Source organism: Trachinotus anak, unplaced genomic scaffold, assembly GCF_046630095.1.
Source record: "Trachinotus anak isolate AG129_WGS33_773 ecotype Australia unplaced genomic scaffold, CSIRO_AGI_Tana_v1 ptg000032l, whole genome shotgun sequence".
Taxonomy (NCBI): domain Eukaryota; kingdom Metazoa; phylum Chordata; class Actinopteri; order Carangiformes; family Carangidae; genus Trachinotus; species Trachinotus anak.
In genome coordinates, this window is record NW_027273883.1 from 3,886,358 (window position 1) to 3,905,867 (window position 19,510).

The 19,510-nt window shown below is 42.5% G+C and overlaps 3 protein-coding genes across 4 annotated transcripts; 2 read left to right on the forward strand and 1 right to left on the reverse strand.

Moving 5' to 3' along the window:
- Positions 1-1,419: 1,419 nt before the first annotated feature.
- Positions 1,420-4,374, reverse strand: LOC139613123 (G-protein-signaling modulator 1). Its single transcript, XM_071469485.1, has 5 exons — positions 4,169-4,374; positions 3,171-3,713; positions 2,770-2,935; positions 2,301-2,545; positions 1,420-2,112 (listed from the first exon to the last, which is right to left on the reverse strand). The coding sequence occupies exons 2-5, from the start codon at positions 3,693-3,695 to the stop codon at positions 1,972-1,974; spliced, it is 1,077 nt and encodes a 358-aa protein (XP_071325586.1). The 5' UTR covers positions 3,696-3,713; positions 4,169-4,374; the 3' UTR covers positions 1,420-1,971.
- A 646-nt stretch (positions 4,375-5,020) lies between these two features.
- Positions 5,021-11,917, forward strand: pbx2 (pre-B-cell leukemia homeobox 2). Its single transcript, XM_071469484.1, has 8 exons — positions 5,021-5,361; positions 6,010-6,083; positions 7,562-7,806; positions 8,654-8,844; positions 9,169-9,304; positions 9,534-9,675; positions 10,118-10,212; positions 11,061-11,917. The coding sequence occupies exons 1-8, from the start codon at positions 5,120-5,122 to the stop codon at positions 11,139-11,141; spliced, it is 1,206 nt and encodes a 401-aa protein (XP_071325585.1). The 5' UTR covers positions 5,021-5,119; the 3' UTR covers positions 11,142-11,917.
- A 2,141-nt stretch (positions 11,918-14,058) lies between these two features.
- On the forward strand, positions 14,059-16,149 carry LOC139613346 (uncharacterized). Of its 2 annotated transcripts, XR_011686730.1 has the most exons (4): positions 14,059-14,196; positions 14,419-14,514; positions 14,900-15,864; positions 15,977-16,149. XR_011686730.1 is itself a non-coding variant. In XM_071469918.1 (3 exons), exons 1-3 carry the CDS (start codon positions 14,152-14,154, stop codon positions 15,446-15,448), a joined length of 690 nt encoding a protein of 229 aa, XP_071326019.1. In that variant the 5' UTR covers positions 14,059-14,151; the 3' UTR covers positions 15,449-15,942. The 2 variants fall into 2 exon arrangements, 1 of the variants encoding a protein (XP_071326019.1); XM_071469918.1 differs by lacking the exon at positions 15,977-16,149 and having other exon boundaries at positions 14,900-15,942.
- Positions 16,150-19,510: the final 3,361 nt, after the last annotated feature.

The window sequence follows — 19,510 nt, forward strand, 5'->3', positions numbered from 1 at the left end:
GCTGAACTGGTTAACATCTGGTCTTTCAAATGCCGTGTGCAAACTGTATCAACACATATTGCACATGTCCATCCTAAAAGTGGAACTTGGACCTAAATAGCCGTCCTGCTGTTGTTTCTTCCTGTTTGACGCTTTCACAGTTTTGGTGAAAAGTATGGTTTCAATTTTGTGACATGCTTTTCTTCTCCTCCCTCCCTCTTCTTTGTTTGAATTGTTTATCTGCTTTTATATCACTTGATGATTTGGAGCAGAGACATTCAAGAGCAGGCCATGTGACAGAATAATATATTTTTTTTATAATTCAATAAAAATCAATAACCCTTGAGGGGGCCTTTTTTTGTACTGCTTTATGACTTACATTATGTTTTCTCCTTTTAGTGTGGATTGTAACCAGCAGCATTGATCAGAGTATCACATGTCAAATAATTCTGGTGTGTTTGAGGAAGTGACACAGCACTTGTCACCTCTAACCTCCCTTGTGCAGACCGACCAGGACTTCCTCAGAAACCTTTCCTCTGAGCTGAGTAAACTAAACACATACCAGACCAGAGAAGGTCACAGGGTTCCTGGGGGCCCCTTCTAGCTGGTGACACAAAGTGACCCAAATTATTGCATGTGTGAATTTTTGCAAGTATATTAGATGTTTAGAGACAATGAGTTGGATGATGGGTTTTAATGAGTAACACCCGCCTTCTATTTAGCAGCAAATACTATAAAGCAGATTAACTTCAGTTAATAGTCACAGTGTGACAGTGGTCTGAAGCCCTCTGATCTATATAAATATTCATAAAAACACATATCAAATATTTTACATAAGATAAATTTTACAGCTGCTTTCAGATGGATAAATTAGTCGTTTTGTCACTTAAAAGATAGTGAAGTACAGCATGCATATGGCATATTTAAAATATTATATTTTATCCACTGTTTGCGTTTATGTTGACATGACGGTCAATAAAAAGGATTAAGTAATGTAAACCAAAATTCAGGAACAAGATAAAATTGATTCCCAGCCCTTTTATTCTGTAAAAGAAATTACCGGCTTTATCTTTGTCTTATTTGTTCCCTACCGTAAACAGGTTCATCTGTTATCTGTTAAGCTCATCTATTTCTGTGTGAACGTTCTGATTTATGTGCAACAGCATGTTTTTAGAAAGATTAGACACTATCAAGTTTGTGGGAATGTGCCTTAGTAAATGAATGATGATGAACAATGAAAACAACAGAACAGGTTTTACACATCCTAGTTAGTGTCGCTTCTTGCATGTACACACCACTGTGTTGATATGTAAAATAAAAAAAATTTTAAAAAAGAAAGAATACACGCTCTAATGATATCCTCATTACAGTGTGTGTTAAATCTCTTTTTTTCCTGACAATACTTTGGACAAATGGAATAAAAGGATAAATGCAGATGGATCAGGTTTTTTTTATTTTTTTATTTTTGGGGGACGATTATCCATATACAGTCAAGCACTCTGTGGCCTTGGAGCTATTATCTCCTACTGCCATTCCTGGTGTGTTTAATGTCAACTGTACAAAAAAGGAGAACAACAGAGATCAGTAGACCGCCTCCTCCACATTGAGAACAGGAACATACATAAAACCATTCAACCACTCTTTGCAGACATCCAATAAAACGCAAAGTTTAGCAATAGGAAAGCATATCTACTGATCTTATTTACTAGGAATGGAAAATAAACTTATTAGAAGTAAACTTCTCAATCTCATCAGGAACATTGCCTAAGTCATGTTAAAAGCTCTGTTGCTCAAACATTAGCGTTTTTGCTACAATTGCCACAGCTCAACAGTGACCAACACCATCAAGAGGGGTAACAATTCCCTAAAACAAAGCATCATCAGGGTGAACAGAACCCCTCTGTTAGCAGTAAATAAAACTAAAAAGGCTACAATACTGGAACGGCTTCCACAGTAGCCCCACAGTTTTTGTTTTTGTTGTTGTTCTCCATCTCAGGTTTGCAGGAGGCATGGTAGTTCAGTCCTCTGCTCGTCCATGCGTCCTCCCTGGACCCTCAGGAGCAGGGAGAAGAAGTCCTCATCATCCATGGGACCAGGAGCCCTGCTGCGCTGGTCCTCCAGCCTGCCCTGGGCCTGTGGGTGGAAGGAAAGTGGGAAAGTAAAAGCCTGAAATTGTGTATAAAGTTGAATAAATCACATAAGTTGACATGATACTGAAGTTTCACAAGATGCTTCCTGCCATGACTGTACACTTACAAGAAGAAACTGAGGCTGACAAAACCTTAAAAAAGCATCAAAGCAAAGTAGTTCAGATTGCTTACTTGTGTTGTGAGAATCATATTATAGAGATCCTCTTTAGGCACAGGTGGGGCAGGGACTGGAACTGGTGCAGGCTTTTTTACAAAAGAGAGCTGCCTTATGCTGCCTCTGAAACTTCTGGCTTTTGTTTTTGGCGGTGGTGACCTCTCGAGCTGTGCCCTCTGGTCATCCAGCCGGCGGGCTTGAGCTGTGGCCACCAGCTCAAAAAACTCCTCTTTCTGCAGTGAAGTCATGGAGGAAAAGACGACTGTGGAGAAATGAGAGAAAAGAGCTTTTTGCTTTAAGTGGTCAGTGGTCAGGGAAAAGTGCTGGTCGCACACGTTTCAAAACAGCCTTGAGTCATAGAGAACTGGTTTCATGTTGTTTCAGCTTGATCGACATGAGTCAGCAACACTACATGGAAACAAATGCAACAGCTGCATCGGTTTCATCTACTTGAAAGCACATTATGACCCATCAAAGCACTCCCACCTCTGTTGATTGGTTTGGTTGCGTTGGGCTCAGAGTGGCACCTCCGCCTCCTGACCCCACTCTCCAGCCTGAAGGAGCAGCGCTGGTCATTGAGCCGCCTTCCCTCCTGAAGAGTGCAGAGCAACTCGTACAGTGACTCCGGGAAGTCAGGGGTTAACCGGTGAGCCTGGGAAAACGTGGGTAGGTGGCAGAAAGAAAGAAAAAATGAGGGAGGGAGGAAAGGTTTCTTAGTGAGTGGCACAGAATGTTTGTTGGCACAGCAGAAGAATTCACTTGACTCCTACGTACTCCCACATGTTCAGTAACAAAATGATACCTGCTGTTTTTCCACCATGAGATTGTTTTTCTCACAGGGTACATGGTGGCTGGTGGGTAAAGTCAAGAACACTACAACCACAAACCTTTTTTGGATCCTCCTCGTGGCTCTGTGTCCCTTCAGGTTGTTGCTCAGATGAATTTAACCTCTTTATGTCCAGCTGAGGGTCATTTTGTGTAACCTTTTCATCCTCTGTGTCACTGGGTTTCTCCGGATTTTCATTAATCCTCATCGCTTCGTCTGTCTGCCCTTCACTCTTACTACCACTGTTCTGTCCGTCATTCATGTTCTCAGGTTCCTCTGGTTTATCCTCCTCATCCACAACAACCTCTCCTCTCTGCTCGTCCTCTGTGTTGGTTTGTTGTTTTTTCTGGCTCTGCTCTACTAAACACATTTTACTCGCTGTAGCTTCTTCATTTTCGTCCTCCCTTGTGTGCTCCTCTTCCCTCTTCAGAGCCGACTCTCCGCTGAAGCTCTGTACAGTTAAAGCTGAACTGCTCACCGCTCCTCTTTCAGCGACACCCTCAGTTATGTCTCCCTCTTCAGTGATGATGAGAGGTTCCAGCAGCCCCTCGTCAGCCATTTCAGCTTTGATCTCTGTGCAGTCCATTAATCTCACTGTCAAACCCTGAGAGGAAGATACACAGAGACAGGTCAAAGATCTTAGGTCAAAGACAGTGAGAACTCCATTGTCTTCTGAGTAGAATAATCAGCAAACATCCCGCATATCAATCCTGAAGTGGCTTGTGATAGACATGAAGAGTGCTATAGAGCAGCTCTGTCTGTCTCCTTCAAAGAAATGTATGAGAAACCAGTTTGGCAGGTTGTAGCATGTCGGCCACAGATGTTTAAGCTGAAAATCCAACCATAAGTAACATATTCCTGTAAGCTGTATGGCAACAACTGTGAGTGACAATGCGATCAGAGATGTTAACTTCTTGTTGCTGATTGATGGTTCCTGTTGCATATTTCGCCAAAAGTTTCACTAATTTGTGTTGAAAGTTATAATCCCTCGTTGTTTTGCCAACAGATGTTGATCTTTGTATCATACAATAAATATAAATTCAGTGATTTCTTTCTTACCTTTATCTTTTGAAATGTGTCCCTTCAAATCATCATCTCTTGAAGTCACCACAGACGGAGCACAGCATTTTTGGTTTGCCACTTGTCTTGTCTATATCTTTATAAAGAAAAAAAAACTGCTATGAAGGGTTTCACATGCCGACGTGACAAGCTCTCGCCCTTGCTGTCTGCCTTTCTACCTTCTCTTTCTCGACTCCTCTCTTCCTGTTCCTCTTACCACAGCCCACCCCTATTTATTTGGCCCACATCTAACAAGACATGCTGTTGTGAAATATTACTGCCAAAAGCAGAAGGAACCCCCATCATGCATTTGGTTAGTCTAGGTATGGTCCCAGCCAAAGGTTTTTATCATTTTAAATTAAGTTAAAGCTGTGAGCGCAGCTGTAAGCAGCTGCTGCTTTAACTGCTGCTCATTTGATTTTGTCAGAAGCAACTGCAACATGTTGAAACAGGCGCACAGTTTTCTGACACTGTTGTGGTTTTGGCTCACATCCTGTTGACTTGCAGCTAAAAGGAGAAGTCAACTCAAAAAGAGTGAAAGACGCTGTCTTAAGTGGAATTATCACATTAAACCACAGAAATGAAATAAGTAATTTGTATAGGCCTGGCACAACTAGGATGGCAACAGAGCACATAATCTCTGTTTTATTTATTCAGAACTTATTTCTTTGTATTCTCTCTCTCTCTCTCTCTCTCTCTCACACACACACACACACACACACACACACACACACTTCTGCATTCTGAAAATGCAGGGCGTGCAGATGCGTCGTTGTTGTTGTGGTTGCATAAGCACAAAAGCACCGTCTGTTATGCTGCGGTGTTTACATGGCTTGTACCTTTTCCTGTCAGTCGCTAGGGGCCCCTGCCTTGTGCGATGCATCGGGTCTGGTCGTGTTGTGTCTGTGAGCACAGTCGGGCAGCAGTCGTCGCCACTGTGCGTCGCTGAAGATGTTGCAGCAGCAGCCTCTGACAGGCAATGGGCCCTCAAACGGCCGGGGAGTCGGCATGAGCGGTCACCCGGGGATGCATGCCCTCAACTCGGTTCACCAACCTTCCCAGCACCGGCCCGACGGAGGGGACTCGGGCCTCGAAGGCACAGAAAACGGACACGAAAGCCGGAGAGATATAGGTGACATACTGCAGCAAATAATGACCATCACCGACCAAAGTTTGGACGAGGCACAAGCAAAGTTAGTGACAACTTTGATTTTTTTGATTGTTAAGGTTATTGACACTGCGGCTGCTCTTTGTTTTGCCGCTTTGTCGACTCCGACTCGTAGTGGCAAAGTTTCCTGAACTTAAATCTATTGTTTGGATAATTTAGCCAACAGCGAACAAATTAGCTCACGGTAGCTAACGAAAAAAAAAGCTGTTTTGTTGAAACCAGTTCAGATTCATTTGCTATTACTGTAGCCAGTGCTTATTATCTCTTTACTCTCATTTACAAACACGTATTCCTTTTAGCAGCTTTGGTCTAAAACGTAGCCATTGTTAGCCTGCTAAGCTGCGTTAACCATGGCTAACTAGCTAAAGCTATAATAGGTAGCTAACAGTTAGCTAATGCTAATTTAAGCGTTAAAACTGCATTTTCTTGTACATGTCAAAATATTGTCATATCGTAAACATGAATATACGACAGAATGTGCCGACTACCATAAACAGTCAGCTTGTCAGTGAACATATGTCCTCTTAGCTCATAGCTAGCCAGAAGCTAACGTTTGCTAAATTAGCCCTGCTAAAGGTAGTTGGACCGTCACTTATTAGTGTTTATGTTTTTGTCGATTTGCATATTGCTCTGCCCTTGTTTACACGTAGGTTGTTGTGCTTCTTATGTACAGGAAACATGCACTCAACTGCCACCGAATGAAACCTGCGTTGTTCAGTGTTTTGTGCGAGATCAAGGAAAAGACTGGTATGTTCATGTTATTTATTAAGAGCTGCTAGTGTTGTCAGTGTTAGCAATTGTGCAATATTTTATTTATTTTTTGGCTCCTGGCTTATTACAGCATTATTAGACTGTGATGACATTGTGTCATCAGAAGCCAATAAAATCAAATAAGTTTACTGGTCAGACACACACACACACACACACACACACACACACACACACACACAGGGAATTTGTCACTGGTTGTCAATAACTCTCAATATCCTTACTCTCTTTGTCTAAAATACACTGAAAGAAAGATAAACATCATTAGATAGCCATTATTTAAAACTCTAAAAGCCAACAGCTGGACAAACAGATATGTAATGCATACAGGGCAATACAATATATGTTACAGACTGCTGCTCGGTTCACAGCTGTGCAGCACTAGAGGTAAGCATAGTTAACTCCTTGCAAGAGTTTATGTTACAGAAAAGTAAGGGGGTGGTCAGCAATGCTGCTTTGCTGCTTGATTAGTTCCAGGGTTTATGCAGGTCTTTAAAAGTCTGAGATCAGTTTCCTCAAAAAGGCTGTAAAAGGTATTAAGAAGCCTTTAATTCCATTTACAAAAGTCTCAGATATTTTCTTTTGCATGGCACAGGCAGTAATGTTGGTTATAATTCATATAAATTAAAAGTGGGATTTTTTTGCTGCAGGAGGCTGCTCAGTTCTTTTCTATGGAGTTACAGTCAGCACCATCAGACCTGTAGCAAAAACTGCCACTAAGCAGGAAGATCATCATCTCATCATGGGCAATTGCTGAAATGTATCAAAAGCTTAAATTAAATCAACTAATCCTTTTTCATTGGGTAATCCATCTATCAATTTCCCTCCACTTTTCTGTTTCTAGGTAGAGAGAAATAATTTCTGCTGAGAAGTACTGAAAAAAATGTGATTATATTAACAACCCTGCACGAATCCTGATCTCAATCATGCTGTAAACACTGTTTTCTTTTATACTTTCTTGTACAAGGCAGGCCACTCTTTAACAGCATAAATTTAAAAACTGCTTCCTGCAAAGATGCTGTTAAACTTGACTCAGTTCAACAAAAATGCCCCTCATTCTGCTCCAAAACAGGATGCTCTGTCATGGGCAATAAATAAAAATGGTGCAGAGCAATTACAAACAGTAAAGAGTGTATGAGAGTGATTCAGTAAACAAGTTAATAGCAGATAAATATTGACTTTTCCATTTTCAAAAAACAGCACATCAGTGTTTCTGTTGGCTGACCATGCAAATTTTTGAAGGACAGAGTTTAAAAAGTGAACCCAGGAGATGCACTGTCAGAGGAAACGCAAGCCTGAATTCTTTAGTTTTACAGGCTCCAATTTAATAGGATGGGCAGTAGAGGGAATTCATTTATTCGCAGGATGCAAGTGTAATGTACCTTAACACAGTTGCTTTTTTCAGTCAATATTTCCCAAACAAGACCAGTAGACACTGACATTTGTCTTACTGACAGGCCTGTCAATGAGGAACACCCAGGAAGAGGAGCCCCAGGATCCTCAGCTGGTGCGGTTGGACAACATGTTGTTGGCAGAGGGTGTGGCGGGTCCGGAGAAGGGTGGCGGGGCTGCTGCTGCCGTGTCTGCAGCCACCAGCTCAGGAGGGATGTCACCTGACAGCTCGCTCGAGCACTCCGACTACAAAAGCAAGTTGAGCCAGATTCGCAGTATCTACCACACTGAGCTGGAGAAGTATGAGCAGGTATCGTGTCGCAACAGGAGATGAGCGCTGACATTGCCTGTGCACGCTTGCTTGTACTAAAGCTGCTCCCCAGAAGCGTAATCCATTGGCTTGTTAGGTCTAGAGCTCACAGCACATAACTTTTCTTGCTTGTAAATACACTTTTGATCTCATTTTACGGATCAGAACACACCAGATGTAAGCTCCACATCGTGTATGAGAGGAGGTGTCTTTAAGATTATCAGAGCAACACAAATTCCTGTCTACACTGACGACCTTATGTGTTTTGTTATTCGAAATGCCTTTAAAATCTGCTATTAAATTCACAATTATAATGATACTCATTAGCATTATACACAACATTTCTCCTGCAACACAAAATAAAACCTTTTCCCAATGGCTTTATGGAGCATTTAGATGCTGAATTCACCAGTGGGACAAATTATGCACTTCAGTAATTTTATGTGTTTATACTGTATATTTATTTATACTGAGTTGTTTCTAATAATCTGCCCCATTCTGTATGTAATTAGGGAGGAAAAAAATTGAAACACTCCCTAATATGATGTAGTCGTGTAATTGAATTTACACATTTCTGACAACATAAACGAAACTGAAAATGACAAACTTTGAAAAGGTAAAGGTAGAATTTTTTACAGACCCCGTGAATGAATTAGATTGAACAGGTGGCACTTTTCAGAATGTTTTGTTGTGACGTGACATTTTCTGCTCTACAAAAGCAAAAATAGTAAAAATCAGAATACACTGATAAATCATACCAAACCGATCTAAAGTAAGATGCATAGCTTCACTCCTTTGCACATATCTGTTCTTCACTGTCTGTCCTTCTTCTGCCTGCCCCACCCAGGCGTGCACTGAGTTCACCACCCATGTGATGAACCTGCTGAGGGAACAGTCACGCACGCGGCCTGTGACCCCGCGGGAGATAGAGCGCATGGTGGCCATCATCCACCGCAAGTTCAGCTCGATCCAGACTCAGCTGAAGCAGAGCACTTGTGAGGCAGTCATGATCCTGAGGTCCCGCTTCCTTGATGCCAGGTGGGTGTGTTGCGTGGTTGGATTTTTTTTTTCTTTTCGAAGGAAACTACTAAAAGTCCATCTTTTATTATTGTGAAAATAATTGCTGTGGGCATTATGTGGACATTTCTTCATTTTAATCTATGTACATTTCCAGATGTTTTTTTTTGTGGAGCATATTCTGTTAACATAATAGCCATTTAGACCTGCATGTGTGAGTTTGCAGTTACCAAATGGTAACTGTGACAAAAATGTTACTCCTAACAAAATAAAATCATGGTTGTTTTTTTTTTTATGTTTGTTTTTTTTTTTTTTAACACTCATCACCTATTTGTGTTTTATCAGGCGCAAGAGGCGTAACTTCAGCAAACAGGCCACAGAGGTCCTGAATGAGTATTTCTATTCCCATCTGTCCAACCCTTACCCCAGTGAAGAAGCCAAAGAGGAACTTGCCAAACAGTGTGGAATCACCGTCTCTCAGGTAAGTGTTCTGTACTTGTAGGAACAAGCACTTGAGTGTGTAGTTGAGTTTCCTGTGCCAGTAAACAGTTGGTATCTGTACAAACAATTTATAATTCCTCAGAAAGATAATGTTAAAACAAGTCTCTGCATTTGAATCTGCTGCTCAGTGTTACAAATTGGTCATTTTTAAAGATTAACAACTACAAAAGAGTTTATACTGAACATGTGTCTTTGTCTTTTGCTACCAGGTCTCTAACTGGTTTGGCAACAAAAGAATCCGCTACAAGAAAAACATTGGCAAATTCCAAGAGGAGGCCAACCTCTATGCCATGAAGACCGCCTTAGGGGCCAGACAGGGCGATGATTCCCCGCACACTCCCAACTCCACAGGTACTTCCAGAGAACGAATGCCACAATATGAAACTATTTGCCTTGCAGCAGTAAAAAATGTTGTTAGTTCCACCCTTCTCAGATTCAGTTTGCCTCCACCCAGCACCTGTTGACAATCTGGATGAGCTGTGCTTATGAACTCAATGTATGACTTGAGGTTTTATGAACTCTGTGTTCATAAAGAAAGAGCATACTGAACAAACTCGTTTTGCAGCTGAAATATTGATCTAAATGTTCATGTGTTTTTGATCAGGTCTGCTGTGTAATTAACTTTGCTTTAGTTTCTTAATTGCAGGAGTTGTTTCACTTTTTTTTCTCCATATTTTTCACCAAAGTCAATATGTATATGTTAAGCATCGTACTAAAAAAAACAGGACTATTAATGTGTATGTGTAAATCTTATCAGTACTGAGGTTGCTGTCTGGTGTTTGTTTTTCTTCAGGGTCTGGGTCCTTCTCTCTGTCCGGATCAGCTGACCTGTTCCTTGGGGTTCCATCGGTCAATGGCGAGCAGTCCACCTACCAAATGGGAATACAGGTAACTTAACACCACTTCTGAAGAAGTTAAACGCACATTTAAATGATGAGGCTGGTTTCTGTCAACAAACCCCACGAAAGGCAAACTTAAAACCTAATTGTGGCCTCGCTGTGACTAGAATATTTCAAAACCATTACTTATTATGTTTATTCATTTCTGTTATTGTAGTCATGTTTTAAAACGTTTTATTCAAATATTTTATTTGTCATTGTCTTTTGACTGTTTTCTCTAGTTTTCTATCTGTTTGAATGTTTTTTGTTATTTAACATTTCTTACGTTTCATCTGTTTTTATTTCTGGTGTGTGTTAGTCTGACACTGCATGTTGGAAATCAACTCTGAGAGACCTGAAACCTGCTTCAGAGAGGTCCCTGTCACAGTCACAGATGTGTTAAAGTTCGACGAGTTAACAGCCAGCTGCTTTTCGGCTAATTTATTAATCCAAAAACAACCAGATTTTGCTTTTGAAACTTCAAGGTCTTGGATTTTAATGATTCCAATAAGCACCCTAACACACCATCAAAGACAAGTTGCTGTGAACTGCACAACCTAACTTTGACAGAACGAAACCTGATGTGGTGTTAATTGTGATAGATTATATACCTCAGATAAGTTTCAAGTTTTCTGAAGTTGATATTCATACATAAACTGTCACAGGTAGCTGCGCAGAAAAAAAACCACACATGTTGAAGGTGTAGAATAGTTAGCAGTAATGTTTTACATCCTTTGTGGTTAAGGGGCTAAAATCACAAGTGATGTCCTGTTAACTGGCACAATAACCAAAGTAAAATGTCTCCTAACGTCCTTTTGTTTATTTGTTCTCCTCTTTCTTTTTCTTTCGATCTCTCAGGCAAACGGGAACTGGCAGGGTCGAAACTCACCCCCATCTGGCACCTCACCCCACAGCGACCACTCGGAAAACTCTGACTGATGGCCCCACCCACTGGAACAGAACGACAGCGACGGAAAGATTGACGACGTAAAAGACAGAAAGAATGATATCACACTTCCCACTTGGCTGCAGTTGTTTTCGTATGTTTGTTTGGTTTGGTTATTTTAAATGTACGTTGTTTTCATTTCTTACCGCTCAGCCACATTATTACGTTTGTATGATTAGCTGAGTGCACGGATGGTAGAGTGAAAATGTGTGTGTGTGTGTGTGTGTGTGTGTGTGTGTGTGTGTGTGTGTGTGTGTGTGTGTGTGTGTGTGTGTGTGTGTGTGTGTGTGTGTGTGTGTGTGTGTGTGTGTTGTGTGCATGCAAGTGTGGTTTTACTATTGGGGTTGTAGGGTTTGTTTTCCACTACCTTTGACATGTTACTGAGGTGTGTTTGTGGCTGGGAAGGGGATGGGGAGGGTCAGGACTTCATTATCATTGTTTTTAGCACACTATATCATTATTATTAATATTATTGCTGTTTTATTATTAGTGCTACAACTATTTTCATTTTAACAGCTCAGAAAGAGAGAATGCATTTAGTGAATGAGAGGGCAATAGAGAAAAATCCAAAGATTTTGTGTGTTTGTTTCTCTGTTTTGTTGGGGTTTTTTTCTACTGGGCTTATGTGTCCCTGTAAAATGAATGAAGTGTGCCTGAGTCCATATTAATGGTTTGAATGAGTATATCAACAGTGCTGTCTTTTTTCTGTACAGTGAAACACCTGTATTCTCTCTACCTCTTTTACAATAAAGACTCTCTGTATTCACAACCAGCTGGTGATCGGACGACATTTATGTTAATTTCAGGGGGTCACGATAGATAAAATTAGACTCAACTTATAGACTCGAACATTTCATCTCTAATGGTATCTAACATCGAATAGATTTGGTTTTTCATCACTTTGCCCCAGTGCAACAGAAGTGAATGGAATTAAATTTATCAGAGCTAAAATGAAATTTAGAAATGAACAGTAATGCATCTTCATAATATGTTACTCAGCCAATTTACTTCGGTAAATCCAATTAAAACTGAAGTGCATGTTATTGTATTATTGGGTGTATTTGGACAAGGTTGGACTAAGAATTGAGGAAAGTGGGGAAACGGCCCAAAAGACTCAAATCAGCTACTGAATCACACATAAATAAGCTAAATATTGACCAAGGAGGGTTCTGCATAATCACCTGAGAGTGCTGACTGGAGCATTTCTGTGTCAAAATCTAGTCTCAACATGCAAACATGTTCTTAAGACAGTGATGAACAGTGAAAAATAGAGATGTAAATGAGCAAAGGTTACAGCCCAAAAGGTAAACGATCATCTTTTCTCCTTGGCCAGATGTTAAAAAGGCAAACTGATTAAAGGATAAGAAGAGATGTCATTCAAACAGCACAATAAATATGCACAAAATAGAACAGCACACATTCACTAATAAATACTGCCACATAGTTGTTAGTTAGAATCCAAACTTAATAAGTAAACCTAAGAAGTTTTAATACAATTACCATAAACCACAGAGTCCCTGAAACAGCAATAGTTATGGGGATGTTTTTCTGGAAAGAGGTGTTGGTGTTTTTATATGCAAGGCTGTATTTGGATGAACTGATACTTCTCTCATACAGTGTTTAAATTCTTTGTCCATCGTGCAGTACCACCAGGGAGACCTCTGAAGTCCCAACTTCATTCAGGACAACACACAGCCAGAGATATAGAAGCACGACCTTCAGAGACAAGAAGAACAAGGAGTCCTGCAGCAGGCGGTCTGACCCCCACTGTGACCTGATCTCGACTTCATGAAGTCAGTCTGGCAAGTTCTCCGTGACGCTTGCAGCAATCTGGCTGTTCAGACACAGAATCCAAATAATGAGAAAAAATCAGTATGAACAACGAACTTCTACTGACCAAATAAAACCAGCTCCTCTTTGGAAACGTGGAAACTTTTGGCAGTGAACTGAACAGACCACTCCTTGAACCAAACGGTTTCTCTGAGATGAGGCTGCTGTGTGCCTCAGCTATAATTCATCAGCATCAGCGGAGGGCCCCGGAGGCCCCACGGTCTGCAGTTTGGGGCCCACTGGTTCAAATGTTAGCGCGAAAAGTCGTCACCTGTGGGTCGTCACTGTCACTCATCTTTCCCACGGTGGCCAGGAAGCATCAAAGGCTTTTCACGAGCAAATGCTGAACAACTGCGGCCCCAAATGACACGCGTGGCCAATTGTGGCACAGAGGTGTGAATGAAAGTGTTCCCCACAGTCACACCTTCAGCCTGCAGACCCACCGACACACGCAAAGGCGTCAAGCGTGGACGGTCAAAGAGTCGGCACTTGCCGGTAAGTGAGCGCACAGCTGGTCGCCTATTAATAGAAACAGAAAAAGAAAGAAACATTCAACAGAGATAAAGAAACATGCAAAAGAGACGTTGACCACAAGCCACAACTAATTACTGATTATACCGCGGGGAAACTGAAAATCCTCTCAGAAGAGCTTATGTCAACACCAAAGCTCATTTTAGAGCGGAAATACCCATGAAAACTAAAATAATTACGGTTATAATAATATTATAACAATAACACTGTAATTTTCTTGATTATAACGTTGTAACAGTCCTTGGGAACTAGAAGCGTCTCTCTCCTCTGCATCAGGGGAGGCAGCGGAAGATGCTTTAAAGTCAAATGCTTTTCCACATTATCCTGATCCTGGAAAAAACGCCTGTATTTTCCTGTAATTTTACGCATGGGTTTTTACGCACAGGTTTGCATGTGATGTGTAAGGTTTCATACTATTCATGCTATCATAAATACATTTGATTTAAAATGGTCAATATTACTGACTGATGGGACAGAGGAGGGGCGGGGGCGGAGTGTAAAACTTGGGTGGTACGGTGGGAGGAGTGTGAGGGGCCTTGCACGGAGGAGGTAAAAGAGGCGTCGTGAGACAGGAGCCTCAGTACCTGACCAGCTGCGGACTGTGGGGAGCGTCTCTGACACAGCATCGGACCATCGGCCGCTATGAAACTGCTACAGGAAACGGAGGATGCGACACACGACAGAAAGGTAAGATAAGACTCAACAGCTGCTGTTCTTACTTTGGTTCAAGTTGAAGCAAAATTACACAGTTTTAGATTTGAGTTGGAACCATCTGGTCAAACATACAATAATATATCCTACAACACTGACCTCACTTTTAAACCTTTAAATCAGAATAAATTAAACTGAACAGCCCTCTACTGTATAATTTAGGTCAACTCCATGATGGTTTCTTTTTTTTCCTTCTAGTTCATAAAATCTCAGGTGGAAAAACGTCGAAGGGAGAGGATGAACCGCAGTCTGGAGTGTCTGAGATCCATGCTGCTGCAGGAGCCACAGCCACTGGTAAAAACAAAACAAAAACCTTTGATGCACTTGTAGATGTTTTGAGAAGCGACCGTGTGGTTTCTATTTGAAATCTGAATTTATTTTCTTGTATTGTATGAGGTAGAATCATGAACTGCCTCACATCTCAAGGACCAAATATTATGTTGCAAACTAAGTCTATTGACCCACTGTGAGAACATCTTACCAAATATAAGAGATGTGGGGATTTGGACACATTGATATTCAGATAGTAAAATGAAAACATGTTAAGATTTCTAAGATTCTTCCACCCCGCCATTATAACTGACATGAGCTTCGAATGAAAACTGACAGCAGATGATTATTATGGACCATTCAGACGTCTTACTGCAGCCAGCTGACTCATACTGATGCTTTCCTGCAGGGTGGGACTCAGCGCAGGGTGGAGAAGGCTGAGATCCTCGAACACACGGTGCTCTTCCTCCAGAACACCGCCAAAGAGGACACGACGATAGCTGGAGGTGGTGGCGGAGGCCGGAGGCACTCCTTCCAAGACGGCTTCTCCACCTGCCTGCAGAGAGCCGCGCAGTTCCTGGGCCCGGAGGGGAAAGGCCTGTGGCTCGGAGCCGCGCTGGACGCATCTTTTGCGGCTCGCTTCGCCCGTCCAGACTCTGACTCTGCAGGGGTCCAGGGGAGAACCGAGGCCCGCTCCTCCTCCAGCTCTCTGCCACAGACAAAGTCCATTCTTCGGATGCTTAGGCAAAAGTCTAAGCACAGACTGCACACACCAGCCTTTGCTGTGAACAGTTTTGTTCATCCCTACCAACGTCCTGTCCAGAAAGGCTTTCCCAGAGTTCCCCAACAGCCTCAGGAACAAAGTCAGCTTGAGTTCCGTGCGGCGAGTCGAGCGAGCAAACCGAGCCCGTCCCAGAGCTGCGCGCTCGGCCAGACTGTGTGGAGGCCCTGGCCCTGATCACCGGGCAGTCACCTCTGAAAGCGAACTTTAAATGACTCTGACAGCCGCATAATAATGTGATATATATTATTATCATTATAATGATATTCACTGGTGCCACCTGTATAGTTCCTTAAAGAACATCTGCGTTGTCGTCTTGCAAACAGTGGTCTTTGATAACTCGTGTCAGTGCTGGTTTTCACCCACAACCTCGAAGCCTGTAAATAATGTAAAAAATCTCCTTTGTACATGTGCTGTATGTGTGTTAGGGTTGACTCACTCCTCTTGTTTAATGCCTCTGAATGAGCTCAGACAGTGGGGCAGCCATCTACTCTGCTGACAGGCACAGGGACTCTCCCGGACCGGGACAGACGTGAGCCGGATCACGGGGCTGAGCGGAGCGGTCCGGCCGGGACTGAACAGCGAGTTCAGAGGTGAGTATGATGGAGACGCACTGCTACAACCCTCTGCTACACCTGCTATCATGATTCAAGAGCGTGATACTGAAGGTGATAATGATTGAGTGTCCATCCGTCACATTTGCAGGTGTGGGACCTCAGGGTTGGAGGCTGGGAGAGCCCCAGACAGCCTGTGTGCCATGATGTCTGCTGGCCTGAGCGACATCTGTGGGCTCTGCGTCCAATATAACTTGTATTCTCTTTAAATATATATCTTGTCTATTTTGCACACTAATTTATTCTGGATGTCTCCCTATGGTGAGCTGTATTCTTTTTTTATAGAAAAAATAATAAAAAGATTTCTTAAAAAGAGGTTTGATGGTGTCAGTGGTCCTTTGATCCAAACCGCTGCCGGCCCTTTGTATTGGCTGCCTCTGACAGCTCTTTTTAGTTGGAGTCTGAGGTGTGAAGCTCGGCTTCCTGCAGAGCTGCAGCCTGCAGGTGTGAAGTCTGGCCATGAGGTGGAAGAGTTCAGCAGCAGTCCTCACTTCAGAGACATCAGAGATAGAACTGTTCGCACCTCATTCGCTCAGCTGGAAAAGAAAAGAGAATAAAGTCCAGAGCAGAGCGGATTTACCACAAAGTGTTAAATAAGAAACTATTTTAACCATTTGACAAGTAATTAGTTTCTGGATGTACCTATGTTTCCATTCACCTATTCTGCTCTTATAGAGAGCTGACAAAATCATTTCATTACTGGAAATGCTGTGCAATTAATATATAATATAACATACAATAATATAATATAATGTGAAATAATAATGTAACTTCCTATTAGAAATAACAAGATCACGTTAAAATAACTTGCCACTAAAGTTCAGCTCCCTGACAACCCGCCCTGCTCCTGTCCGCCTTTGTTTCCACTGTGATCAGGATTCACTCTCCATTTGTTTTCCACGCGTGTCCGGTGTCAGTTTCACGCCTCCTGCAGCACTTTGAAGTTCTTCACACTGTGAGAAGAGTCGAAGCAGCTTGATCACTGATCGACATGAAGACTGAGGAAACATCTAAACACACGCCAGAATGAAACGTGAATAAATGATGAGGTCAGATTTATTTATGGGCAAGAGTTTGACCTGAAATTACACTTACGCGTAAATCCAAACTGGAGAGGAGGCTACACCATTAAGTCTGATATATATGACATGTTATATTGAGGATTATTATGATCATTTTAATTGATTTAATATAATTACATTTGTAACTGTTCTACAGTGATGTCGGCTCACTGAAGTGAAACAGCGTGGGAAACAGGATTCTGGCCCTTTCTCGTGGGAAAAGGACAGAGAAACTCCATTTGCACTTTTATTATCTGTTAGAACTAGAACATCATGAAAAGAAGTGTGTGGGGGACAGTGGGCCACCAGGTTCCCACACACACACACACACACACACACACACACACACGCACGCACACACTTTTCACACAAATGCAAATCACGCATCAGACCATCAGACTTCAGGTGTTAAATAGTCCTTGATGAAAAGATGAGAGTGAGTGAGCAGGACTCTGACCCCTGGGAGCCTGAAGCCGAAGGTGACGTTGGTTGGGAATCGATGGCATCAAGTTACTCATCTCAGTGATGTGTCCTTGTATGGATATGATTTCGGGCCAGAGAGCTTCGTACTCAGCCCGTCTTCCCTGGACAAACGGTGACTTGATAGTTGAAGTTTTTCTTGGAGAATCAAGTCTTTCCAAACTAAGGTTTGGCGTGTGCCGGACTGGTTGTGGCCGAGGAGCCGTGGCGTGGCCCGCCGGGTGTGGAGCTGTTCTCAGTGGGGTGGGACAAGGTGTGACACGGTCGCGTGCTGCCAGAGCCGCTGCACGTGTCTGTGGAGCAGATCAAAGGGTTTGATTGGACCCCCCCCCCCCCCCCCCCCCCCCCCCCCGCGCATCCGTGAAAAGACAGCAAACGTTACCAGGACATGTTCTGCGAGATCAGCAGTAAAATGTGATCATAGGATTCACCACATCTCATCCCGCCTCTGGATCCACTTCATTTGTTGGACAGATTACTGGTTCATTTGCAGATTGTACATAAAATATGATAAGATTATAAAATAAGCACAATATTAAGATTAAACCAGTGGTTTCCAGCCCTCAGGCTTGAGACCTCTCATGTATCGTTGAGAACTGACTGATTTCCCTTTCAGACTTTGGAAATGGTTTCATTTAAATAACTGTTCAGACACAAATGGATCAAATTATCCATTATTTTTACAAAATCGGTAAAATTTGAGAAAAGTCATGAAACTTAATAAAGAATAATAAACACATTCCTCTGTCTTCTCCCATTAATCCTCTAAGATTTCTCTTGTCACACTTTGAGCTCCACATGGTGCAGCTTCAGTAAAATGCTGCTTACACACTGTTGCATGAGCCTATTAATAATCCAATCATATCAGATATTCTACTCTATCAGTAACAGGGGCAACTTCTCTGCAGGGGTACTTTATTTAGCTGATAAAATTTCATGACTTTTACTTTAGACAGGGTCACATTTTTGTTCTGAGTGTGTCTTAAAACACACTCAGGGTACATTAGTGTGTTTTAAGACACACATGCAGATCACTTCTTACCCTCTAATGGAACAGATGGGGACAAAGTCCACAGACAGTGTTTTTCTTCTGAGCTTTTGAAGATATCCACCTAATTTGTCTCAGACTGCTGAGGCCTCATATTAACCTTGGGTTACCTTTGGAATGTAATTTTGTAATCATTAATATTGTTGGTGTTTTTGGAGGATTTTTAATACCTAAAGAAACAGCTTCAGTGTCCACAGGGGCAGCTGACTCCTCTCAGCGCTGTTTTAATCGCAGGACTTTTATTCATAATGGATTAAGTGAAGGGTCTGAGGTCCTGCTCCACCACAGCAAAGCGAACCGGCTCCGTAAGGAAGCATGCGTGAAGATAAAGTGTGAAGATGGCACAGGGGGCGCGAGGCAAACGGCCCCGCAGTAAATGGAGGTTCAGTGGATGCACATTTGCCAAATGTCGGATAAAGTGTGACAGTGGGACCGTGTCCTCCAGCTCTTTCTCATCGCGGGGACGTGGAGCAGGAGGCGTCGTCGTCACTTTATTACCTGTTAAAACCGACACTTCATTTACAAAGTGTGCTCTCAGGGTCCCGCACGCACATGTAAGACACTCAGAATAATCGTTTCAGGTTAGTGACGAGCGTCAGTGTAACGCAACACACTCGTTAGAAGAGCGGCCTGTGAAATGATGGATGTTACGCTTGTCCCTTGAAAATTCCTGTCGCCTGACAAAAGTGCTGCTGTTGATGCTGCTGGAAAAAGTGGCAGTAAAAGAGTATCTGAGGACAGCACAAGTTGGTTCAGGTTGGTCTGAGATGTGTATTTGCAAGTTGCAACGAACCTTCAGCACCAGTTCAGACAAACGTGGGAGCGGCTCCTCCAGCTCTCTCTCATGGGAAAAGCGAGCAGGGAGCGCCACTTCCACTTTATTACCTGTTAGAATCGATACATCAGAACAAAGAGGGTTTGGATGAGAGGCGGATTTCGGGTTCCCACGCGTTTGCCTCTCAAAACTCCCATCTTCGCCACCATTTGGTGTCGATGTCATTATTTCACAGCTATTTGCGGAGCCGTGCGTAAAAGC